At 43.2% G+C, this 27,678-nt stretch overlaps 1 protein-coding gene across 6 annotated transcripts in view; it reads left to right on the top strand.

Annotated features, from left to right (window-relative positions):
* Positions 1-27,678, top strand: part of GRIN2A (glutamate ionotropic receptor NMDA type subunit 2A) — a 431,556-nt gene that overhangs the window by 226,438 nt on the left and 177,440 nt on the right. For 5 of the 6 annotated variants that reach the window (XM_028840946.2, XM_028840945.2, XM_077987200.1 and 2 more), the window contains one exon: positions 18,019-18,611. In XM_028840946.2, the coding sequence (XP_028696779.1) occupies positions 18,019-18,611 (593 nt within the window). Of the gene's footprint in view, positions 1-13,235; positions 13,423-18,018; positions 18,612-27,678 lie in introns of those variants that run through there. The other variant, XM_077987198.1, reaches the window with a different exon arrangement.

The following is a 27,678-nucleotide window of genomic DNA, read 5'->3' as shown; positions in this document are numbered from 1 at the left end:
CTGTACCTGGTCCAGAGATGAATAAATAGTAGGTTAAATGAATGAATTAATTAAAGAAAGACACAGTTAAGTGATAATTGACATCTGGCTCACTGTGCAGTTCTAGAAGTTGGTAAGACTCATACTATTTGTCATTCCCGTGAAGAGACTGAAGCTCTGAAGATCAGTGAAATAAAGTGAGTTTCCCAAGACACACGGCCCATACATGATAAACCAGGACTTGCATAGAACCCCCGAGAATCTGAATTTTTATTCATCTTTGCTTTAAGTATGGGTGTTAGGTAGCTTATAGGTAGAGGTTTAAAATTTTTAAAGTTAAGACAGTAGCAGAAACAAAAACAGAAGGCAGACAAGAAAGCCCACAGGACAGTGGATTCTTTCCAAACATCTCACTTCAGTGGCAGCTACCTTTGAAGAAAGTGTACATGTTGCATTTAAATTACCTGTCACAAATCACAGTGTTCACCCAGTAGCAGCTAGGAGGGGCTGATTCAAGCCCCTGGGAATTGTTTTGTGTCTTGATCATGAGTCCAACAACAGAACTTTACAAGGATGATGCAAGCTGCTTTAAGGGGTGGTAGAACCAATGATAGGAACCCACACCTAACACCTGGCAGAGACTTTGCCAGACGTGATGCCCAAGCCCCTGGGGATTTCTGCCCAAAGGTGACACAGCCTGATGGGGTCTCCTGGTTTATTGAAACTGGTGGTGAGAGAGAGTTTGGAAGAAATGACTTGCTTGATACTGTGTGACACAGGGAGCTCATTCACCTTGATGCACTTAGGCAAGCTGCCTAACCTCGTTCAAAACAAGCCAGTAAACCAAAACAAAACCAAAAATGGAATTAGGCTCCTACAGTGCTGGAGATATAGTGATTAGTAAAACAAAATGAAACAGCACACATAGCCCCTGCCTTTCTGGACCATTTATGTAAGTGGGGGACACACACATTCATGAAAGAAGTCTATAAATCAATGTTGATTAACAGCCACATTAAGTGCTATGAAAATATTAGGTTGTTGTAAAAGTAATTGCTGTTTTTGCCATTAAAAGTGGTGGCAGTAACAGCAATTACTTTTGCACCAACCTAATACAAGAAAGAGCATAGAAGAGAGGAAATTTGCCTAATCAGTGAAGGTATGGAAGCCATCCCTTAGGAAATGATGATCTAGAAATGAATGAAGGAAGAACAGGAGTCAGACTGAGAAGGTAAGAACAGTTCAAGGAAGCTGGAACAAGACAAGCAAGGTCTCTGTGGTGGACACAAGGTGGCCGAGAGGTCGTTGCATCTGGAGAGGAGAAAGCAAGGTGGAGAGGCTGTGGTCTGTGACAAGACTACATACTCTGCTGGTATCTGCAGGCCATGTGGTGATCTGTGGTATTTGTCCTCAGTGCCATTTGACACTGAATGGTCAGCACTGGAGTAGTGATAAACTCAGGCTGTTGAGAGAGTGAAACCCTCGCCTTAACTCAGGCAATTGGCTGCAAGGATTTATTGATTGCCCATGCGGATGACGCCAAACTCATCCCCAACTTCTGCAGAGTAAGTACAGTCTGATCCCAGGTAATGGGAAACCACATCATCGCAGTCACTATGTGCGTAATAACTGTAGAGTAAACCTAACACCGCTTGCTACAAACTTATCACTCAACACGATGAACAGAAAGGACGCTGGCCTGGAGAAAAGACTTTGACTCATACTGAATTCTGGATTCATCCAACTGCATGACTTGCTTTGTCGATGCATTTCATTTAAGTCTGGAGAGGACTTGAGTGCCGGGTAGAGAGATTCATTTAGAGGCAGAAGGCTCATTAAAATCCCAACCTTTTTTTTTGGTTTGGTTTGTTTTAAGCCAGGGGTACCTCTAATTTGTGGCCTGAAAATTTTGCTTGGCAAGGGATTGAAAAATGGAGAAATGGGTTTGTATGCCAGGATTGTCTAATCACCATCTTGTGTGAGCTTTAGAAAAGGACTCATTCTGCAGGCTATTAATGACGTGAGTGTTTAATGGCCCCTTGATGCTCCCCCATCAGATACAGTGTCTTGGGTTTTTAATAAGCTCTGTTCTCAGTCCTTTTCAAATCAGAGAGTGTTGGAACAAGTCCTTGAGGAGACATCAACAGAAAGATGATGCAATGTGTGTGAGCTGGAAAGAGCAGCCGTCTTAACTCCAGAGAGTGTCTAGGAAGCTGTCTATCTCAATCTGCCGACCATGTGCACATCTAATTTTCGCTTCCTTTCTGTTCTCTGGGGAACAAGACACACTTAGGTTTTATATTTTTTCTGTAAAGAAAAAGTGATGTCCAGGGTGAAAAACTAAGGAATCTTGTTCTTCAACATCGAAGGTATATTGCAAGCATAATTTTGGAATTAAAAAGGAAAAATGTTCACTTCATTTTCCTTTAGCATGTAGGGAGTTATTTTAGGATATCCTGTGTTTCCTGGCACAAGTTTCTCTGTCTAGGACAGAAGGATTGATGTAGAGGACCTGGTGAATGGGGAAAAAAGAAGGCAGGAGGAGGAGCCCCCTGACCACAGTTTGAATCCCAGTATTCAGAGAAATTCTTCTCCATACCTCTAAAATACTGTTGTGTTTGAGAAGAAGCATGGGGCAGTTGGAAAGTGTTGGGGCCTCCTCCACTGTCCCCTTTACTTCTTGTGCCTCCTTCACTCCTCCAGACCACTCTGAGGTTGTGCTTCTACCTACTCCACTTGCCTTAAAGCCCCAGGTGAACGTCTCACTGCACCACGCAGCAGTACCTTTCAGCCTTTGTCTTCCTGGACACTAGACACCTTTCACCCCTGCCTTTGTCTTCAAGCTCTCTATTCTGGTGGCTTGTAAGTTATTACATTCCCCAGCTTTCTCCTTGTACCTCTCCTACACTCCTGTGCCTCCTTTCCACACATACTTTCCTTCTTCTAGTCCTTGCTTTCTAAGGTTCTTCTAACTCCATATATATTAGGAGATACCATCCACAGCTGTCAATAACCACCACCCCCAGCAGATGGAAAATTTCTAGATCTCAAGCCTCAGCCCTGACCCCTTTCTCATCTTCAGACCTGCATATCCAGCTTCTTGCTGGACTCCCTGCAGGGAGATCTCAAAAGCAGCTAACCCAAACCTGAATTCCATGTGCATTTCTCTGTCCCCCTACCTATACCCACTTCTACCCTTGCTCACTCATTCATTCAACATTTACAGAGTGGCTACTGTATGTCAGGTACAAGGCTATCTGCTGGAGCCACAATTGTGAGGAAGAAAGCAGGTTCCCTAACCAGCTCTTCACTTTTGTAAGTGACATCACCATTTACCTGGCAATCCTCCTTTATACCCCAATACCTCTGCCAATCTGATCCATGAGTTGCCAAGACCAATTGAGTGTGCCTTCTAAACATCCCTTGAACCTCTCTTTTCTGTATCTGTATTGCAGCAATCCTAGTTCAGGTCTTTCTCTCTTTTCTGGAGTTGCTTCAGTGAGATTGCTCTGGGCCTGCTTTCCTGCCTTCATTCATTCCCTCCTCTAAGTCCTTCCTCATACTCAAGCTCAAGTGGTCCTTCCAGAAGACAAAAACCTGCTCATGTCACACCGTTGCTAAAAAATGATCTCATTGGTTCTTCTCATCAACCCCAGAAAGTATTAACTCCTTATCTCTTTTTTCACTCCCTTGCTGTGTCTCTCCATCCTTCCTCCTTTCCATGCTCTTTCTTCCTCCCTCTTTTTCTTCCCTTTTCCCTTTTTCTCTCTCTTTCTGCTTGCCTGACTTTCTCCCTTTCATTCAATAATTATTTGAATGTCTTTAATCCAATCCCATAAATATAAGCATTGAGTTCCTCTCTTTGGCAGGCTCTGTCACATGTACTTGGGATCAATGAACAAACAAACAGACAAACAGAATATCCCTGATTTCATGGAGCTTATATTCTATCAAATAGAACATTGAACAGACAGAAAATGTTAACATGCATTGTAAGTGAATCATATGAGTTATATGGAATGTAAAGGTGACAGATACTATGGAGCCAGATCCAAAGGTGTTTCTCATTGTGAGCCAGACAGACAAGGACCTACCCTTGGGCCTTGCCTCTTCCCCTAGCCACACACTTCTCTGGCTCTTTTCTCTTTCTGTCTGCATATGTTTCTGTAGCATCAAGTTGCTGACATTCCCAGTGGGCGCCATGTTCTTCAATCTCTATATCTCTGTACACTGTCTTTGCACACTGTCCTCTCTGTACTCCCTCTCCAGAACTTTCCAGCCTGTGCCAGGTTGCCCTCCAATCACGAGGAGCTCAGGGGTTGCTGGGAACCCTATCACCGTCTTGCTGGGTTGGGTGGGTCCCCTTCCTCTGCATTCCCTTGGTGCCCTGAGTTTTCTTTGGCTACAACTCTCACTACTGGAGCATGCTGAGGGTGGGCTGAGCTCTGTGGCTCCATGACTTTTTCTCTGGGTGAGTCGCGGAGGCCATTGAACCCTCCCCACTTCCAGCCTTACTTTTTTCAGGTACAAAGTGGGAACAAGGAGAGCCTTCTGTTTGTTTCTCGTGGTTGCCACAAAGTTTTCAGCAAATATGAAATACCCAAGGGTGAGCGGTATCATTGGGGGCGGGGAGGTCACTGGGCAGTGAGTGTCAGGGCTTCCCTGTCCTGTGAGCCCTGAGGAAGGAATCCCTTCTGTGTTCAACAACACTGGAGAAGACAAATTTACCTGAGGTTGAAGAACACATGGGCTGACTCGGGCTCTCGCCTGCAGCCTGCTCTGAGTGTGACAGGAGCCAGGACAACCTGGGGCTCAGCATGAACACAAATGGACCTCATTCGATTATGTTTTTCTCCTTTCAAATAGTGATTTGGAATTCTTTTCAGAGGCTGACATTCAATTTCTTTTTCTGTGTCACTTCGGAGAAAAAAAACCAACATTTTTTTTTTCTGTTAAAATCTCTCCCTTTTCCACCCCTTGTTTATGCTCCTAATTTCTTTTGTGCTCAGAGTTTAATTGTAATGGTTGAACTCTGGTCACATTCAGTTCATCCTCTTCTTTTGAGCTGCAGGTGGGTCTTGCACAGGCTGCCCGGCTTAGTACTTGCTGGAGAGAACAAAAAGATATTAGCTTTTTGACATGCACCCCTGTGCGTACATACACAAACACAAACAGAAATGTGCCCTTGAGAATTTAGTGTTGCTCTGTTAAAGGGGCGGATGATATTCTGTGTTTGGTCTACTGATCTCCAAAGCTGTGAGAGATGAATAAATCGGATGCCCATAAGATGCTTAGTTACATAAGTTATAGGATGCTCTGTATTGTGTTAGCTTCAGTGAGGGAGTGATTTGCAAGCAGAATATTATGCTCCAGGAAAACAGTGTAGATTAGGTTGCTTAATCTCCTGGCATTAGTTCAGGGTGCATTCTTCTGCTGTGGATGCATTGCTTCCAGAGGAAGAAGCTGGTGATGGAAGAAACACTGCACTGGGGAAGGGTTGATTTTCAGGTGGTATCTGAATATATGGGAGAATGACTGGGTAAAGGAAAGGGAGCTCACAGGTTAAGCACTGATAAGGAGGAGGCACATGTTGCCAGTGGTGAAGAGCATGGGTTTTGGAATCCAGTAAAATTTAAATTGATTAGTTTTGACATTGGATATTAATAACACCTTCATGGGGTTTCATTAAAGATTAAATGAGATAATATGGAAGAAATGACTGGAATGCAATAAATAATCAGTAAACAGCTACTCTACGTGAGCTCATCTGATCTATGAGGTTGGTGGAAATTGTTTTTCCCATTTTACAGCCTAGGACATGGAGGCTTAAAGGGGTTGAGCCAGTTTCTTAAGGCCACATGGGTAGCATGTGGAAGAACTGAGGTTTGAACTTAGATATGTCTTATTCCGGAATCTGTGTGTCTTCTGCACTAAGCCACCTCCCATGATTTGACTGGGACTCTGCTCCTGCAAAACAATTATAGCTGTCCTGTTTGCTACCTGCTTAGTAGCCTCGTTAGAGAAGGCTGTCATTATAGCCTATTCAAGTTGTAGGGCTCTGCAAAGTGAGAGGGGTGAAAATGATGGTTGCAGAGCTTCCTGGGAGCTTTGGATACCTAGGAGGAGCAATAAGATGTGGGTCTCCAGGTACCAGTTGATGGTTGGTGACCTCCTCCCTCCTAGACCCTTAGTAGTTTGTTTTTTCTATCTTGGCCAGGGCCTCAAGTAGCCCTGAGGTCCAAGGGCTCCCTGGGGGACCCCCTCACATCACCTGCAAGACTAAAGGTACCTAAGAAAAGCCTTTGCTGAGGATATGTAGCTGGGAGAGAAGAACACATAAAGGGGCTTGGGAGTGGGCTAGAGATTCGGGGAGGGAAACAGTCTGTCCCTGTGCTCACGAGAGCCCTGAGTCAGCTCTGACAGCAGCAAGGACATGGGCTCTTTTTGGAATCAATTCCTTTCCTGGGTTTGGATAGATAGGGAGTCCACTTTGCCTGAATCTGTTTGGTTCACGAGTCCTAGAGAGCAAGTAGCAAGGGTTCAGACAGTGAAGAATGCCAGCCCAACCCACTTCAGAATTGTGTATTACTTTTCTGCCTTCAGATTGTGAGAATTTGGGTAGCAATGGATCCTCACACTTCAGACACTCAGTTCTACCTCTGAGCCCCCTCATCTCACATCCCCCATTTATGCAGCTCTCACTTATACCCTGCCCTCTCTAACCCATCACTGTGCTACTAACTCAGCCACTCCCTTTCTCACTAGATGTTCATTTATTTTTTCAATCTCTTATACCCACAACTCATGTCACATCCATCCATCCATCCATCCATCCATCCATCCATCCATCTATTCATCTGTTCTTCTGTCCATCCATCCATCCATCCATCCACTCACCCACCCACCTCTCCATCCATCTGTCCATCCATCTACCCATCCATCCATCCATCCATCCATCCATCCATCCATCCATGCATCTGTTCATTTTTCTGTTCCGTCATCCATCCATCTACCCTATCCATCTATCCACTCATCTGTCCATCTGCCCATCAATCCATTCATCCACCCACTCATCCATTAATCCACCCACCCATCCATCCACCTGTCCATCCATTTGTCCAATTTGTCCATCCTCCCATCCCATCCCATCCATCCATCCATCCATCCATCCATCCATCCATCCATCCATCCGTCCATCCATCCAATCTGTCCGTCCATCCATCTGTCAATCCATTCACCTGCTTACTTATACCTTCATGAAATGTGTTCTGAGCTCCCCATGTAGTGGGAGCTGGGCTGGGTGCTATTACTGTACAGATGAATTAGCATTAATCTGGTTGCATGGAGACAGCTATTTAAATAGACACCTAAAATACCTGGTGACGATTGACAATAAAGACCTGGACAATGTGTTCTGGGAGCACCGTGGGGGTGGTGGGGAGACAGGAGGCAGCAGCCGTTTCCTATTTCCCCAGTGAGCTCCCACATTAGTCCCCTACCTTTCAGTTTATGGAACTTTTGCTCATCACTCTGTTATGGATGCCCCAGCTCCCCTCCAGGTAATTAGAAAACTGCCAGGTCCATTTTATAGATGAAAAAATGGAGGCTCAGGAAGTCCCAGCCACTTGCATACATTTGTGAGCTGCAGCGCTGGCGTGCAGGCTTCTCTACACAGGGAACACCCTGGGGTCATTTTCTTTGCTTGACAGATGGCCATGGGCATCGTAGGACTGGTGCTTCCTTCTCTCTCTCTCTACTCTCCTCATTCCTGGGTGGCTTCAGTTCTCTCCCAGGAGTGAGGCGGTTCACCCCAGGGTGGCCCCTCTTCCTTCACTCCCACGCAGTGCATTCTGACTCAAAGCTGAAAGTGCTTTGCTGGATAAGATGATGGGGACTGACAGGGGTGACATACCTGTGACATGCTTGAAGGAAACACACAGTGGTGAGAATGTCAGACATCAGACACTATCTTATGTCATTGCCTAGTCCTCCCTGGGATGGACAGAGGTCACCTGGCACCAAGACCCCTGGGTCAGAACCGTCACTCTGAGGGATGCTTGCTGCATGATGTTGGACATGACACGTGACTTGACCTCTACAACTTTGCTGCTGAAAGCTTGGTCCATGGACTAGCGACAACCGATGCCACCTGGGAGCTTGCTTGCAATGCCCCAGCCCCCACCCACTGTGTTTTAACAAGATCCAAGGTGATTCTTACGTTCATTAGAGTTTCAGAAGTGCCTATTTCTAAGCCTCAACTTCCTTAACTGTAGAATGGGAATAGAAATACCTTCCCTGAAACATTAGTGTGAAGATTAAATAAATGCACTTGAAGATCTCTGTGTGATCGACTGATTGTCCTGATTTGCCCAGGACTGAAAGGGTTCCTGAAAAGCGGAACATTCAGGTTTAAAGTTGGGATGGGTTGTCAACCTGCTTTCACCTCAGCGCTTGACACGCAATAAGAGTTCCTTTGCCATGGTGCTGCAGTTGTGGCATTTAGGAGACGTGGATTTAGGATTTCCACAGGGAAACTGATTGTATTTGCATTGGTGCTGTGCTGGTGGGTTGTAGTGTTTTGGGTTTTGTTGCTGTTATTGTGGTTGATTCTTTCTTGATTACAACAGCCACCATAATCACAGCTCTCATTAATGGAGCTCTCGGTATGTGCTCAGAGTAATACATGCATTATCCCATTCACAATAACCTCTTTAAAGTAGGGAATAAAATTCCCTCCATTTAAAAACAATGAGAAAATGGAGCCTCAGAGCGAGTAAGGATTTTGTCCAAGGCCCAGACACCAGTAAGATAAAGAGCTGAGATTTGAACCCTCTATTTGGCACCAGTGTCTGTGCCTTTAATAACAGGAACATACAGACTCCCAAAGGGAGAAGAAGCAATTTCTTCTGAAACTTGAGCATTCAGAGCTGTTTGTAGACACTTCTTCGAGAACAGTGGGATATTTTCGAAACGGACATTTCGACTATAATGTTTACCACCAGGGCCTGCCCCTAGCAAGTGTTATGGGAAAGCCCGAGACACTCCTTTTTATTCCAGAAGTAAAGCTGCTTCCTTCAGTTCAGCAGCAACACCTCTATGTATGACAGCCGGAGACGAAAACTTAATGAACAGGACTGGTTTGCTTTTTCTCTTTGCTGGAACAGCTTAATGACAAGCGATTATTATTGGTGGCAACTTGTCATGTCTTAAGTCTGGGTCTTGGCAGTTGTGGCTGTCAGAGTCTTTGAAAAGAAACCAATCTCAGCACATATTAGAGAAAAACAAAAAACAATGAGGAAAGATGAAGAGCTCATGCAGGGAAAAGTGAGATTTGTGAAGAGAGGTGGGTGTCCCAGGAAAAAGAGAAGAATGGTGAAGAAAAAGAGAAGAATGGTAAGAAAAGGGAAAGATGATGAAGAGAGATGCACTACCCTGTAGTCTGAATTATTCTGATCCAAGTTCAGGAGCATGAGTTAAACATGTTACATTATTTTTTTTCCTAGCCAAAGTGGCATCAGTAATCTTTGATTGTAAGTGATAGAAAAGCTAATCAAATTGGCTTAAGCAAAATGAGATAATTAATTGGGACATGCAATTGACAACAAGGTAATTTGTCTTCAGGTGTAGCTTGAACAAGGTGTTCAACATGGACATCAGAACTTGGTAACTCTCCATCTTACAGCTTAAACTGTGGGTCTGATAGCTTTCTTATTAGGATGGTACATAGTGGTTGGGTAGCTGCCAGAAATTCTGGCTGAACATCCATCTAAGCTCAAGTCTAACAGTAAAAGTACCTGTCTTTTCCTAGTCCCTTTCTTCATAAATCCAGGAAGTCACTCTGATTAGATCAGGTTAGGACCTGTTTCTACCCCCGAATTAATTACTGGCACTATGGGCCAATTGGCTTGACTGAGAGAGAGGAAAATGACAGTTCTCAGGGGAAATTCACTATTACCAGTAAAGGAAGAAGAGATGCTCAGTGGTCAGAATAAAAAATGTCTACCACGTGGCTCAGGGAGGCACATGCTTCATGAGAAAAAAAGGAATCTGAAGAAAATAGCTTCAGGGGCACAGAGAAGGCCAGTGGGCCAGTCACAGTTGGGACTTGCAAAATAAAGATGTTTCCTTGTGCTTAAGTTTATCAGCTCCTCAGACACCTGACCCCGGGGCCTCTGGTTCAGTAGAATTTCCCTCTGGCTTTGGTGGGAACCAGGCTTGCTTTCTGTGTGAGAATAGCTGGACCTAGCCCTAGACAATCTATAATTGCTAATGACCCTGTTTGGAAGCCTGGAGTCAGATGCTCACCTGCAGGTTGACAGAGCACCAGTGAAGCCAGGTTGGGCCTTTGCTGTGCCCTTGCATAACCATAAGGGTCTAAATCTCAGCGGGGCCTCCTTTTGGCCAGCCCTGCTAATGATCTAGAAAGCAGGACTGAGTTCAAGAGCAATGATCATTGTGTGGTCCTAATTGATGTACAGTATGTTGTGCTGTCCTAAATTAGCTGCAACAAGAATCAAGAAATACATTTCTCCATGCATTTATATGTTCTTTCCTCTGGCATTGCAGACTTGATAGTGGGAAACTTGGCTTTGGGTGGTAAGCTGGGACAAGATCTGAAATTCCCAGGAAAACATGGAAGTTCTAGCCACAATATTTGAAGTTAGAGTACCAGTTGACTAAATGATATAGCAAACGAAAGATGCTGGCTGCATCTTTCAAGTCATAACCCAGCAAGTGTTATGGGAAAGCCTGAAACACTCCTTTTTATTCCAGAAACAAAGCTGCTTCCTTCACTTCAGTTCAGCAGCAACCCCTCTATGTATGACAGCCCCTCTACGTAAATCAATGTAGGCTTACCTATTGGCACAGATCGGAATTCCAAAGGGAAGAACAGAGTTATCTTACACAATATCCCCCAAATTCCAGGTTTCTCCCAGGTTCCCTGTTGGAAGACACTGGTGGCACATTTAGCAGAGGAAGAGTTTGCAATACAGTTGACCTAGGAATTAGATACAGATGCCTTTAGCAGAGGAGTTGTTTGTAATACAGTTGACCTAGGAATTAGATACCGATGCCTTATCCTGAGCTACAGGGCGCTCATTGTGTGATGTGGCCTCTGCTTCCCATTCTAACTCATTTCTCACCCCTCTCTCTCTTGCTCCTTAAACTTCAGCTGTTCTGACTTTCCTTCTGTTCCCTGAACTTGATGAGCCCTCACTTACCTTGGCATATGTGTCATCTTCTGCTGGAATGACTCTCCCTACTCTCATCTCACCCCTAATCTTTGCCTGGATGAATCCTTCTTCATATACTTTTGATCAGCTCCAATGTAGCAGATCAGATGACCTAGAGTGGGGCTCCTCTCTCAACCCCACTCCTGAACTGTGACATCATCTGATTTCCTTGAAATTATTCTATTTGTTTTTTTAATTCAAATTTTTAAAATTTGAGATGAGTCTTACTCTGGGGTTGGCCAGACTGGTTTTGAACTCCCGGCCTCAAGCAATCCTCCTTCCTTGGTCTCCCAAAATACTGGGATTACAGGCATGAGCCACCATACCTAGCAATTGTTCTATTTATTGTTGTCCTTCTTTGTTTGTCTCCTCCCCTAAGAATGTAAAATTCATGGAATGGGGGGCCTTCACTTTGGTAACCTCCTTCCCTAGGTTCACTTTCCTGGAAAAAAACCTGGCACAGAGCTGGAGTTTGTTAAATTTGTTGAATGAATGAAAGACAATCCACAGATGAGTGTCTCTAGAGTGGTAGGTCTAGCAAGTCTCTTTAAGTACATAGAGCATGGGATCCTTTCCTGCCCACGGGCAGTCTTGCACTCTAGGGGGATGCTTGTGCCAGTTTCCTTCCCAAAAAAGTGGCCCAGTGGTCTGCAAGGTGCTGAGTGGGACTCAGGAGGGCATGGTGCCCTACCCTCAAGAATTCTCAGTCTGAAGGACATGCAAGATTCACACCTCTCTGCAACTAGGCAACCACATATGATCCAGATTAAAATCTTTAATGCAGGCATAATAATAAGACATCTCACTGTATGCTATATAGAGCTACATATTGGGTATGCCCAAGAGAGATATTGGCTATGATGATGGTCGTGATGATGATGGTGAGAAGGAGGATGGATGTGATGATGATGGAGGATGATGATGACAGAGGAGGGAGGTGGGTAGTCATGGAGTAGTTATTTTCCAGTGGGACCGATTCAGGTTATGTGCACTTGAGAATGCTATCCATCTCAATCCTCAGGCTTAGAAGGCTTATTTGATGCTTTTAATTTTCCTCTCACCCCTGGAAATTGAAATAAAATATGTTGAAATGCTCAACTGATACACTATGAGAGTAAAAGAAAGCACATCAGGGCTTACCAGGGCTCACGAGGGCAATCCTCAACAGGAGAATGCAAATTCCCCAGGAGTCTCTCTGGACTGTTGCTGGGTTACCTGCATTATTTTAGCAGACAACAGGAAAATAAGTTGTGGAAATGGGTGTGGGGTTGACAATACTGACCAATTAATTCTTTCATGCTACTTGGGGGTAAGCCTCCTGCCCCTCTTATCCTTCCCCAAGTACTTATCAGGCCCCTACTATGTGTCAGACATTATACTAGGCTTTAAAGATTCTAACTTGAATACCTACTTCTCAGCCATACTGCTGTTGAGAAAAGACAGAGGAAAAACTAATAAATCAGCTTTAAAGTTCAGATACTCAGGCCACAGAGTTTCAATCAGACTGGCATGGGGCACAATGCATAGGTTATTCTTTGATAACTCTCCAAGGGATTCAGATGTGCAGCCAGGAATGAGAGCCACTGATGTGAGCAAGGGAAAACTGGATGCATCTCATGATGACTGCCATCACCATGGGGCCATGTGGATCTCAGGGAAGTCACTTAACCTCTCATCCTGTGTCTTTAGGAGAAACGCCATCCATGAGGGTTATGCCACTTGCCTTATTTATTGATTAGTTGGGATCAAAGAGATACTGGGTGTGGGTGGGCTTTGTAACCTTTATGAATGGGTAAATGGAATGTAAGTTGCTGTTAGGCTCTAGGAAACAGCAGGGCTTGGTACCCATGGAGTCAGGTGTCACCCTGGGGACCCAGCAAGCTCTGGAACATTCTGGAGCAGGATTGAATGCTCCAGACCTGATTGAATGAGACCTCAGTTATGATGGGACTAAAACACAGAGTTTAGAGCAGACACCCAGAATCCCACACCCTTCTGCCTCCCTCGCTCTGTGTTTAAAACAGTTTGTTCTGTCTTCCGCAGAGCAGTGAGCATGGGGAGAGAAGTGCTTTTGCTTCAAAATCAAAGTGGGTGTATGAAATCTGTTCCTCTCCCCCGGCTGCACATTCTAAGGAAGCCGAGTGCCAGAGGTGGTCAGAGGCTGATATGTAGAATCCGAAAAGTACAGGCTGAGCCGTGGCAGGAGGAGGTAAGTGCAGGAGAGGTGGCCTCTACCATCAAGGCAGGGAGTGGAAAGGACGTTCAGGGGCTTCAGGCGATTTGGCGTATTGGACGCCAGGCCCTGGGAGTGTGGCCAGATTCCCCATCATGTCCTACCAGTCCATAAAATCACCTTAGAAAATCCCAAAGCTAAATGTGAGCCTCTTCATTGTTTTGCTATGCTATTATATTTTGCAAATAGGCCCTTGCTTCTGTCCCTCCAAGGGGTAGATGATGCTTTTGGTCCACGGTGGTTTTTGGGTTGAAGTTTAAGATGCCAATAGAAATGAGAGTGGTACAGGGTAACTGCATGATGCCCAGGAAGGACATTAGGGATGGTTTCTCTCCAAGGCATGGATTCATTGCTGTACGGAAAGGCAGTTTTTTCTTTGCATTATGCAGGCTCCTTGGGCTCAGAATAAATGAGCTGGTTTGCATGGGGTGGTGGAGATTTGAAACTAGCATGTCAGTGGACCTGGAGAGACCAGTTCCTGAAATAGGATGAGGACCCTCTTAGGTTTCTGACGATGTCTGTGTGATCTGTAGGACCAAGGATGTGGAGACAAGTACCCAAACTGTCAAAGTCAGGCATGGATAGATGAGTGTCCCACTTCTACCATTTCATCCCATTCTCACAGCAGCCCCAAGCGATGGAGGGGTCATTTTTCCTGTCTTATAGGGAAAGAGACTCAGACCCAGAAAGATTAAGCACCTTCCCAAAGCCATAGGGCTGGCTAGGTTAGCCACAGTCCCTCAAAAGCAGGACTTGAACTCAGGTTCAATAGACCCTAGAGCTCATGATATTTCAACTATAAAGCTGATACACATAGACGGGTAGGCTAGGGAGTCTAAACTTAACGTGGCAGGCCTCTGGGAGCTATTGGTGACTACAGAGTAGGGCAGTGGCATGGTTAAAGGGATGCTTTAAGAGTTTCAACGAGGCAGCTCTGAACAGGTTGAGTTGTTGAGATGCTCCAAGTCCAGAGTGTGGATTACCTCTTGGAAAAGATAGCATAATCTCCTGATGTGAAATATTTGCTGAGTACTTCATACGTGATGGGCACTACACTGGGTGCTTTGCTACAAGGGAATCATTTAATCCCTACAACTCAATGAGAAAGCACCATTATTGGCAACAGCAGAGTGCAGAGATAAAAAGCTGGAGACCCTGAGGGCAGGCAAACCTGATTTCTACCTGTATGATTTTCTACCTGAAAAATCAGCCTATTTCTGGGTCTTTTTTCATTTGTAAAATGGGCATACTACTAGTGCCAACTTAGTAAGGTGGTTGGGGGTGGCATTAAATGAGATAGTACCTAGAAAGTAAGGAGCAATGTGACTCTCATAGACTAAGTATTTCTAGCATGTTTTACTATGGTCATTATCACCATAGCCACACCCATTTTATAGGTGAGAAAACTGAGACTTAGAAAGGCTGAGTGGTTTTATCCCCCCCTACCCAAAGCCACATAATGAGGATTGGAGCTGGGTAGTCCGACCCCAGAGGTTCTAGTATTCTCCATTCTGGGGAGAGGCTGCGAATGGGGATCAGCATAGTGAGTAATGGGAGAGATTCAGCTTGGGCTGAAATTTGGCATGACAGGGAGTGGGTACAGCACAAAGCAAGGGTTTTTGCACATACTCTTTCACAGATGGCCTGTGCCGAGCTGGCTCTGGGCCGATTAACTGCTGTCCCTATAATTATCTTTCTCCTGAGGAAGTTCACAGTGCAGCCATGCCCTCCTCTACATGTGGAGAACCAGATAAGATGCGTGTGCTTACAGCTCTACTCTGTGCACAAACCTTTGCATGGATACCCTGGTCATGTCTAGCTCAGAGTACATAAAGCAAGGGTGTTGGAGGATCCCACATTCCATCACCATCTGGCATGTCTGACCTTCACCTCTCCACCAATACCAATCTTTCCAAGGAATTGTCTCATAGACCCTTTTTATTGGGTTCCAGTGGTGCCTTTAAGGTGTGTCCTGTTAAGAGCTTTCTCTGTTCCTTGTGTACTCAGTGCAAGATGCCGATCCACTGCCTTTTGCAGTCAGAAGGTAGCTCTGGTGACTGGCTTCCTTTGAGGCATCATTTCCATGGGAGTTATCACATTTCTTTGGTAATTTAGAACATTTTTGCTCCATCCCAAGAGGCGTCTCACAGTGTGTGAGGCTGGTGAATATAATTGCCTTTAGACTCTACTTCTGTGTTGCCTTCTGTTGGTGGTTTCTTTATGTTGTTGCCCTATTTTGACATTTAATGAAGTTCTTTGGACAACTGCTGAGGTTTATAGGTCTTCTTTATTCTCCTCTTTATCAACAGATGACACATTGAGATATAGGTGGGTATTGGATGCTTGGGTAATTCCTCAGGGTAGGAAAGTGTAGGTGATGATGTTGAAAGTTTCATTTTGTTTTGGTCACAATATTCAGAATCCACACAAAATACAATCTCAGTTACTGAATTCTCCTTCTTTCCATTTCTGGTCTTAACCAAGGACATTCCTCTTAGGCTTCATTCACATATTCATTCCCTTGTCATCCATTTATGGTTGTGCCAAGATTTCTGCCAGGTTCTGGGGACATAAAGATGAAAACGCAAAAATCTCTGCCCTTGAGGAGCTCACAGTCTTGTTGAGATGTGATTTAAAATGGTTAATCAATTCAAGAATATTAGATTTCTGTAAAAGCTACTGTAGGGAAAACAATAATTATCCAAAGTCTTTAAATCTATTACCCACTTTAATTGATTTAATTAGGTAAAATTCATAGAACTGTAATGTTGGAAGGGGCCCAGAAGACATTTATTCTTGTTTCTTTTCTCTGCCTTCAGGCCACGCTTCACTCAAATTATCCCCCAAACCCATGCATTTCAGAAAAGAGCAGTATTTTGAAGAACTATAGCTTTTGGCCCGTTCTGATAAAACTTTTAGTGAGCACCCACAGGGAAAGCGATGTAAGCTTGTTGAAAGAATTGACATGCACAGCTACAAAAGTATTGTTCTGAAAAATGTGAATGGAACATCCACCCTTCACACACACATACACACACACACACACACACACACATACACACTCTTGCAGTGGAATCCCCATAAGTTACCCTGTTGAGGTTGTGTTCAATACACATGGTAAATACAGAATGCAAAATAAAAACATGACTGTAATATGATGAGGACCCTTTGATAATTTTTTCAGTTACCTGAAGGAAATACATCTCAGCACTTGTCAAATCCTGTTTTGCTCCAACACAGAGGCATACTTTCTGTTCTGTTTAGTTGGCATTTTTGCACCATGTCCACAAGTCAACAATGTGATTTAAGCATCTGTTCCATACAGATCTTCAGTGATCCCAGGAAGGCTGTGGTTGAGTGTCAGAAAGGGGGCAGGACGTAGAGTCATGGCACTGAGGTACGGATGCCTACTTGCCGTGTGACCGTTTTGAGCCTCATTTTCCCTGCCAACAATACCAGCTTTGTAGGATCACTGTGGGGATTTGACGAGTTAGGGGGTATGAAGGCAGCTTGTATATTGTAGCACTGTATGCATCACCTGCCTTTTCTAAATGGAAATTTGTTCTCATGATCGTAGATTGGTGGAGATGTTAGGGCTAATAGAGGCCCTTTAACACAACATAAGTTACCATGCCACTTTCTAGGGTGAGAACATTCAGCGACTCTCCCTTACCCTCTGAATAGAGTCTAACTCTCCGGACATAGCTCCTCAGGCCCTATGTACTGGGGTTTCTGCCAAGCTCTTCAACATCATATCGTACCCCTCCTTTGGGCGCCATGATGTATTCATCTACAGCTTCTGAAATAGTTATAGTGCATCCTTGGGATTCCTCTGACTGTAACATCCATGCACTTCTCCTCTTCCTCACCTGGATGTTCCTTCAGCACTTCATATGCATCTTTTAGCCCTTAGTTCATGGAAGTTGTCTTCCACTTAATTCTTATTAAGAACGCTTAATAAGGTGTTCGATAAATGTTTGTTGATTGAAAAGGTAGATGTCCACATGGTATTTATGATACTCTATTACATGGGAGCTGTACGTTCAAGTGACAGAAACCCTACTCAAACTGCTTACATGAACATAGAAACGTACTGGTTTCTGTAACCAAGGGGTCCAGGAGAAATGACTTCAGACTTGGCAGACTCTAGGGGCTCCAAATATATCGTTAGAAAACTGTCTGTCTTTGTTGATGCTGTTTTGTATCCATGGCTTGATTTTTCCAGTCATGAGCTGGGGTGGGGGTCAGATAGAGTTTGTTCTGTTAGAACCATATAGACTCAAAGGAGGAGGGGGCAGGATGAACTAGAGGAAAATGAGAAGAATAGATGATAAACAAGCAATAATAACAGATATCCTACCAGGACCTGATTATAAGCTCCTGAGTACAGCGGCTTCTTTCTTCTGTGTATTTGCAGGATCTGTTCTGGAGTCTGGCATATAGTAGATGCTCAGGAATATCTGCAAATGATTGATGTGTGATTTACTTTCCTTACTTCTAGGATGCAGTTTCGTGCTTCTGTATAAACCACCTCCTGCCTCATCCTTTGTTTTACTTTCTTTTCACTGGCAGGATCCGACGTCTACCTTCTTCCAGTTTGGAGCATCCATCCAGCAGCAAGCCACGGTCATGCTGAAGATCATGCAGGATTATGACTGGCATGTCTTCTCCCTGGTGACCACCATCTTCCCTGGCTACAGGGACTTCATCAGCTTCGTCAAGACCACGGTGGACAACAGCTTTGTGGGCTGGGACATGCAGAATGTGATCACACTGGACACTTCCTTTGAGGATGCAAAGACACAAGTCCAGTTGAAGAAGATCCACTCTTCTGTCATCTTGCTCTACTGTTCCAAAGACGAGGCTGTCCTCATTCTGAGTGAGGCGCGTTCCCTTGGCCTCACCGGGTATGATTTCTTCTGGATTGTCCCTAGCTTGGTCTCTGGGAACACGGAGCTCATCCCCAAAGAGTTTCCATCGGGACTCATTTCCGTCTCCTACGATGACTGGGACTACACCCTGGAGGCGAGAGTGAGGGACGGCATTGGCATCCTAACCACTGCTGCATCTTCTATGCTGGAGAAGTTCTCCTACATCCCTGAGGCCAAGGCCAGCTGCTACGGGCAGATGGAGAGGCCAGAGATCCCAATGCACACCTTGCACCCGTAAGAAAGGGCTTGTTGTCTCCCAAAGAGGGATGAGAGTTTTGCTGTTGTCATTGTTTGCTCACTTACATACTCACTGTTGGAAATATGCACTGAAAATGCACGATGTTGTGTGTTTACTTATGGGATTTTTATTTTGCTCTCCTCTCTTTCTCTCATCTCCTTTGTAAGATAAGTCACATCAAACTTTGTTTCCTACAACTTACCTTTTTTTTCTACTCAACAATATATCTTGGAAACCTACACCTGGGATCGATCGATCTGTCTGTCTATAGCTATATCTCAAGTGTACCTATATTTTTTGTAACTCATAAACATTTGAACCCAGGCAAGTCTAACTTCAGAGCTCACATCACATTCTTCAATATGGTATCATGGTGTCATGATTTAGTTATCCAATCTGCATAATGATAGAAATTTAGGAGTTATTTTTCTTTTATTTAAAAAAATTTTGTGGGTACATAGTAGGTGTATATATTTATGGGGTACATGAGATGTTTGGCCACAGGTGTGCAATGTGAAATAAGCACATCATGGGGAATGGGGTGTCCATCCCCTAAGCATTTATCCTTTCAGTTACAAACAATTCAATTATATTCTTTAAGTTATGTTAAAATATACAAGTAATTTATTATTGACTATAGTCACCCAATTATGCTATCATATAGCAGGTCTTATTCATTCTTTCTATTTTTTTTTTTTTACCCTATTAGTCATCCCCACCTCCTGCCCCAACCCACAATACAGAAATGTGTTTATTTATAGGATAAGTGAAGTATTTTGGTAGAGGCATACAATGTTTGATAATCACATCAGGGTAAATGGGGTTTTCATCACCTCAAGAATTCATCATTTGTGTTATAAACATTTAATTTAGGGATTTTGTCAGATTGTTTTCCTATTAGAAGCTAAACAGCAGTGATCATCTTTATACATGTCTATGCACATGTGCAAGTTTTTTTCTAGCGTTGATTCTAAGATACAGGATTTTTGGGTCCTAATTCATGTGCATTTTTAAATGGAGGCATCTATTGCCAAATTGTCCTGCAAAGTAACAACACCAATTTATAGTCACACCAACAGTTTGTGAAACCACCCGGTTTCCCACGTCCTCACCAACATGTTATGCTTTGGGGAAACTTCCCACGCTAGTGCTCCTGGTCTCTGTTTGATTTTGCATTTGATTTTTTTCCCTTCTTATATTCTAAGTACTTTTGTAGGTCATTGGAAATCTTGGCAAACGTTACTTGCAGAACTGCATTCTATTCCATTATATGAATGTATCATAATTTATTTACTCCCATCTTGGCGAACATTTAAGTTAAATTTTAGGTTTCTGAGAAGTGTCATTGTTCCTTGTGGCCCATCATTATGGTTAAGCTGTTGAGATTTAGAATGATCCCTCCTATCCCCATTTTGCATGGTTCTGCCTGATGTTCACAGATTTAATTCATGCTTTATTCCTCAGATAATGAGCATTGTAGAACTCTGATTAAGGGCCTCAACTCTGGAGTTAGACTTGTCTGGGTTCAAAGCTTGTCTTGTCCACTTTCTATATCACTTGCACAATCATTTTACTTTTCTGGGCCTCAGATGTTTATTGCAAAGTGATGATAATAGCACCTAATTTCTAGGTAGCTGTTCTCAGGCCTCAGCAGGCATCAGAATCTCTGGGAGGACTTGTTAAGACACAAATTACTGGACCTCAATCTCAGAGTTTCTAATGTAATAGAAAATATGGGGTGAGCCCCAAGAATTTGCAATTTCTTTCAAGTTTTGGGGTGATGCTGATGTTCGTGGTGTAGGGGCTGTGCTTTGAGAACCAGTGTTCTAGAGATAGTCGTATTCATTGAGTTGCTGCATGAAAAGTACTGTTTAGCACAGTATTTACCACCTAGTAATATTAAATAACTTCCAGAGTGATCAGTGAAGTTTTTGGTCATCAGAAATTGTAGTCAGCAGGCTGGGTGTGGTAGCTCATGCCTGTAATCCTAGCACTTTGGGAGGCCAAGGTGGGTAGATCACTGGAGGCCAGGAGTTCAAGACCAGCCTGGCCAACATGGTGAAACCCTGTCTATACTAAAAATACAAATGTTAGCCAGATGGTGGTGGAGCATGCCTGTGATCCCAGCTACTCAGGAGGCTGAGGCAGGAGAATCACTTGAACCCAAGAGGGAGAGGCAGAGGTTGCAGTGAGCTGAGATCGCACCACTGCACTTCAGCCTGGGTGACACAGTGAGATTCCATTTCAAAAAAAAATAATTAAAAAAAGGAATTACAGTCAACAAACCACGTTGGTTTATTGCCAGCAGGGTACTATGTCACTCTGAAATATTTGTGGAAAGTTTTAGGACTTTGAATCTGCTACAGTTCAGAGACTATCAGAGATAGTCTCTGAACTGTAGCTGGAGGGGTGTGTGTGTGTGTGTGTGCGTGTGTGTGTTGAAGTAGACAGAATATACTTCTTTACAATTAACGTAAATCTGAAAAACAAAAAATGAACCTTGAATTGGGAAATCATGCTCCTTTGACATTTCTCCGTCCTCTGTCCTTTTACTCTCTTTAGTAATCCTGTTTCTACACTGCCACTTTCAGCGTTTAAAATAATTGTCCAGATATCAGGAAGGAACTCAGATAAATCAGCGTGAGACATGGGAGTCTCTTACAGAGGCAGGATTGCTGCCAGCCCAAAGACATAAGCGAGGCTAATGAATTCTCACTCCCATAATAAGATGTGCCCTGCAGCTGGAATATTCAGAAATGTATAATTTTGATGGAAACATAACTCAATTTTATGGCAATATATATTATATTGAAATATAATATATACAGGAAAAGGAATTCTAGAAGGATAATTGGTAAGACATTTAGATCCCTTTGCAGTGACCACCCTGGATTCTATTCTTTTTTTAAAAGAATGGAATTTTTCTGCTGCTGTGAAATGCTGTTGTGCTATTTCCCGAAGTTATGCCTTTAAATGCGGCAATTTTGTAAATGGTATTTCAGTCCCAGAGAAGCAATGCATCAAGTGTGGTAAGTCGCCATCCACTGCTTGGTGTTTAATGAAACATCTCTCCATCCATGCAGGGTTGGTGGTGTCCACCCAGTGTGTAAGTTTGGATAATGCATAAGTAGTCTCTCCTTCCCACACTCTCCCACAGTCCCTGATGCCCACCCCAGGGAACAGTGGAAACCTGCCAGGCTGCCCTTGACAGGGAGCTGGAGAAAGCCCAAAGAAGGCATTAAAAAAAAAAGGATTAAGGTGTGTGTGTGTGTGTGTGTGTGTGTGTGTGTGTGTGTATGTTTTGTTTTGTTTTTGAGACAGAGTCTCACTCTGTCTCCCAGACTGGAGGGCAGTGGTGCGATCTCGGCTTACTACAAACTCTTCCTCCTAGATTAAGCAATTCTCCCACCCTGTCTCCTAAGTAGCTGGGACTACAAGCACGCACGACCACATCTGGCTAATTTTTGTATTTTCAGTAGAGATGAGGTTTCACCATGTTGGCCAGGCTGGTCTCAAACTTGTGACCTCAGGTGATCCACCCACCTTGGCCTTCCAAACTGCTGGAATTACAGGCATGAGCCACTGCGCCCGGCGAAGGCACTATATTCTTCTGTTCTCCATCTATCATTGCTTCCAACCAACAGACTCTGTGCTAGGCCCTGGGATACATAGATGAATTAAGATATAATTTCTCTCCTCAAACACAATACAGTCTGATCAAGGTGGGGGAAATTTGTCTAAAGACAAACTTAGGTAATAAGAATTCTTTTTTTAATATTGAAAAAAGAATAGTACAGAAAACTACAGAATCTGATAAAATATCCAACTCAATATTCATCATAGAGAACAAAGTTAAGGATGCCAAAGGTTAATGTTTGTTTCAACATTTTAAAAGAAATAAAACACTAATGATAATGTAGAAGTTCTGATTATATCTGTTTCCCTGTCCCAGTTTTGTCCTCTTCTCTCCATAGAAGGGAAAACATGTACATGGATTTGGATGTAAACCAAATTCATCATCATGTTTTCGTACTTTCAATGCACATATATGTGTAACCACATTCCCAATGCATACTTCTGTCTAATGTACACAAATGGTGTCTAACGTATTAGAACTTCCTTTACCTCAATGTTATGTTTTCAAAATCCTTCTATGAAGATAATTAATTGCATTTATTTTATTGATGATATTCTGTTGTATAAATGTTCCATCTTTAATAATTCCTCTTTGATGAACATTTAGGTTTTTTTATAGTAAGATATTTTTCAGTCTGGATAGCTGAAAGCAGAGAACAGATCTATCTGTAGCCTGAGTTAGATCTATTAGCTTGTTCAATAGAAGCCCAGGACTCTCGAGTTAGGAGTTCCTCACTTCAAGCTTAAAAGTTACATTTGCAGCTGGATTAAGGTCTTATTCTGCAAAGCATCTGGTAAACAAATAGCTCTCACTATTCCTCCTATGTAGTAGGGAGGTTGCAAATAGCTCCAGAAGTTCAGATGAGGTCATACCTGATGTCTTTGTGGTGAGTTACTGAGGGGATCTGGGATCCAGCTTTGACTGGCTGAGAACAAAGTCATGGGGCCAGCTAGACATGCCACTTGGTGGTCATCATGGACTTTATTTATAATCTCATGCAAAGAACTGGTGCAGTTAGGATATTGAAACGTTGATTTATTGCTCATGGGCTGGGCGTGGTACCAGGGTCTGCTTGCAAGGGAAGGTATGTTCACGACCTTACCACCAACCTGTTTCTGTACATAGAGTTTCAGGGGGAAAAAAAAAAAAAGTACAGGAAAGGGGGACATTTTCTTCATATTTAATATTCCTGATTTTACAGAAGACACTTTGAAAAGAGCAGTCAGCATTTTCCAAAGTTCAAAAATAGCTCAGCCATGTTATATAACCTCCTCCTTGCTACTGCAAAGTTATTAAACATCTGTTCCTTCACCAAGCACAGAGCATGTCACAGGTAACTCCCAAAATTGTGAAGGTAAACCATGACCTGTTTGGCCAGTGGAATCCCAGCTGTTGTGTCCAGTTCCATTACAAGAATCTGTCCAGTTCATGAGTGGCCAGGGCTCCCTGGGAGGCACTGTGGCATCATGGTTAAGAGCATGAGCACTGGGGCCAGGCTGCGTGGGTTAGAACCTGATCTGTACTTTTTTAGACTTAGGACTTTGGGTGAGTCACTGAACTCCTCCACGTCTGCTCCCTCAGGTGTAATATGGGGATAAGAAAAGCATTTGCATCTTAGACCAGTGTGTGGTGCATGCAGAAGCAGTCTGTAAATGGTTACTACTGTGGATGAAACTTGTAGATCTAAAGTTATTAGGCCGGGCGTGGTAGCTCACACCTGTAATCCCAGCACTTTGGGAGGCTGAGGCAGGCAGATCACTTGAGGTCAAGAGTTGGAGACCAGTCTGGCCAACACATGGTGTGAAACCCTGTCTCTACTAAAAAAAAATACAAACATTATCTGGACGTGGTGGTGCACACCTGTAGTCCCAGCTACTTGGGAAGCTGAGGCAGAAGAATCACTTGAACCTGGGAGGTGGAGGTTGCAGTGAGCCGAGATCATGTCACTACATTCCAGCCTGGGCGACAGAGCAAGACTCAGTCTCTCAAAAAAAAAAAAATGAAGTTATGAGTGAAGAAAGTGTCTCTTCATGCCACAGCCCATGATATTACCATTCGTTCATTCAAAAAATTTATTTGATGTCTTCTATATGCTAGGCACCAATTATTTGTAGTTGGAGAGACACAAAAAGGCTGTCATGTGATTATTGGGCAGGGCAGGGCTGTCATTCATCTATTGTTTGCTCTGAGGTTTGGGGGCCAGTGGAATATTCCATAGTAGAGGCCCAGCCTCCCAAGTTGGAGGTATAGGAGAAAGAAAAATGTCCTTATGCTAAAGCACAGCACCTAATAAGAGGAGTAGGATCTGAATGACTCAATGCTCTGTGATTATTTTGAAGCTTCTTTTTGGTAGCTTTTATTTATTTCCTCTGGTGCTTAAAGCTCTAGTCATTAATGCCTATTTGGGGCTTGGTTCAAGCATGAAGACCCAGGTGAAATTCATATCACATTTTAGCCTGTGGTTTTATGAAATGCAAAGCATTAAGTTTGTGCTGTGAGTGCTGTGTATTTGTGTATGTCTACAAGTGTTTTTGCACACATATATGTGCATGGGTATGTATATACACACGTGTGCGCATGTTTACAAGCATTTTTGGTGCATGTGTGTGTCTTTCTCTCTGCATGTGTGTATGTGTTTCTTCTTCCACAAAGGAGGGGACACATTTTATACTTATTGAAGAGGAGATCATAGAGCGGAGAGGGTGGATGTTTCTCAGACCAAAACCCTCTTATCAAAGGATTACCATGGGCGAAATATGGCCATTGGGAAGAGGGCAGTGTGGCATCAAGAAAAGTTCATGGGCTAGGTAGTATGACAGACTTGACTATGAATTTACCACATATTTACCAGGTATAAGTTATTAACAACTCTGAACCCAGGAGTTTTCCTAAAGTAAGATAGACATCTCTTCTTATTGTAGCATCTTAAAGTATATACATTTAACATAGTGCCAGGCATGGAGTAGGCATTTTACAAATAACAGGTCATTATTACAATTTTCTTTTTCTTATTGTGGTCATCATCATCATTATTATTATAACTTTATACTTTTTATGCTGCAAGCTCTGCATAATCTAGGAAAGCAAGCAATGGAAGTGCATTTCAGTTCTCATCTTTAATTCCTGAATTACAACTGTATGTTCTGTGGTTCCCATTTAAGTTAGGGATGTAGGAGATGGATAAGTTACTGCACTGGAAATCAAGTAGCAGAGCTCGAGTAGATCTATAGCACAAATGAGGGAGCAAAAAAAGTCTTATCCCAGGAGAATTATGAATTAGTATTAAAGGGAAGTTATTTGGCCTTCATTGATAACACCTGGCTTGACCATTTATGTGTTTTGAATTGACTTCTTGATTTATGAAGTCAGGCTTCGGCTTTAAAAACCAACAACATTGTAAATTATTTCCCCCGCAGGAAGGGAAATAGAAGGAAGATATATATGTGATAAAGCATTTTATTCATGTCTAAGTTACACTGATACTACTTTAAATCTTCATTTCTAAAATAACATAGAAAAAAAATTCTTGGTTTAATGACCCATTAAGAGACTGTGCTAAAGCTGTTCGACGTATTTTTATTTAATAATTAGAATGATCACTGTTGGTTTTTTGTAATGCCAATAAAAGTACCTGCTCAGTTAATTCTCTGAGCTTGACCAGAGTTAAAACTTCCCGAGGTGAATGTGATTAACTCTTTGCAAATATTTATCTGTGGGATCACCATATGCTCAACAAACACTTCTCGCAGTGAGATCAGGCACCTCAGAGGCCAAGCTGTCCTGTGGGCCTTTGCTGTGCATCTGATTGGGACTCTGAACTCAGAATTGTGAAAAACAACCGAGTTCAAAGTAAATCAACAAGAGATATGAAGTGAGAGAATCCAGAGGAACACAAAGCACATTTCCCAAGCCTATGTGACTTTGTGGAATGTGGATTCAGACAGTGCTGTGTTCAAAACCCTCTTATTATCTGGGTTATTCTGGGAGAGTTCCTTAACTTCTTTGAGCCTCCATTTCCTTGATTGTAAACAGAGAAAATTCCAAGAATAGGGAGGATGATGACACAAAATACAGGTATTATACTTAGTTAAGCATCTAGGATATAGTTGGCACTCTACAGGTGTTAATTCTCCTCCTTCCCTGGACTAGAGGCACAGCTTGATCTAGTCCTGATGGACCCGTGAGAGTGGGCTGAGCTTGCTGGGGGTTCAGCCTGAGCGCTAAGTCAACAGCCTCTCTTCGGCATCATCTCTGTTTGTGGCATCTCTCCTGGAACACAGCCCTCCCTTTTATGGCTGGAAGTCAAAAGAACCGTATGCCAGCCCTGCAATGCAAGTCAATCATTTCCAGTTGGCATCCGATGAATACCTCGACAAATGGTGGAAACCTGATGCTGGCAGCTTGGGCGGACCAGAAGTTGGCCGTGCCTTTACCTTGAGGGAAAGGTGGTTTGGGTTGCTTTGGGGTCATACATAAAGCACAAATATTGTTCAAATTTGCCTTAGGCCAGATGTAAGTCTTAGGATTTTGGAACTAGCATGCCCAACAAAAAGACACATTGATCTATTTCCTCCAGGGTTGAATACTAGAGAAGTTTTCATTTTGAAATTTGGTAATTTAGTGACATGTGCTAATTATTTGCTGCAACTCTCTTTTGTGAAAACACAAAGCAAATTAAAGCCCCATCTCTATTTCTCTGGTGCCTTCTGACAGAGTGTATGTTGGGGCTGGGAGGCTTTAATGTGTAGAAACATAGGCTGATTGGGAGACCATGGCATAGGTCTAGGAAAGAGGAAGTGGTGACTTGGATTACAGTAATAGCTGTGGATTCAGAGAGAAATGGGCAGGCTTAATGCATATTTGGGGTATAAAATTGACAAGACTTGACAGACGAATATGAGGTGTTAAAAGAGCTATAATAATAATTTTTCTCTTGTATAGCCGAGTAGATGGTAGTGTCTTTTACTAAACAGAAGAAATGAGGAAAGAAATGTTGGGGAACAGAGTCAGGGACATCCAATTTTAGAGATGTTAAATTAGACATACTTTTGAGATATTCAAGTGGAAATCTCAAGTGGGCAATCAGAAGAGTGAGTACAGACCGAAAATGCAATACACAGGATTTGAGCTTATTGATGGCAGTCAAAGCCCTACGACTGGGCAAGGTCTTGCAGGGGAGAATGATGACTCAGGAGGGCCTGGGTTTAAACCATGAGGAACTTTAACATTAATTGGTAAATAATCCTCCAAAGAGAAGGAGAATGTTGGAGAGAAAGAGTTAGGCTGTAAATTCCAGGTGCTCTTCCCACATGGAAACTCTGTTCCCAATGTTGATTTTGTTTTGATGCCTGGTGGGCATCTGCACAGTGTTTGTTCCATGATAAACATCATAGTAGGTCCTGTAGGCCTTCCAAAAATGTGTAATC

This window comes from Macaca mulatta, chromosome 20, assembly GCF_049350105.2.
Source record: "Macaca mulatta isolate MMU2019108-1 chromosome 20, T2T-MMU8v2.0, whole genome shotgun sequence".
NCBI classification, from domain to species: domain Eukaryota; kingdom Metazoa; phylum Chordata; class Mammalia; order Primates; family Cercopithecidae; genus Macaca; species Macaca mulatta.
Note: the sequence above shows the minus strand (reverse complement) of the source record. Positions and strands in the feature narration are given on the sequence as shown.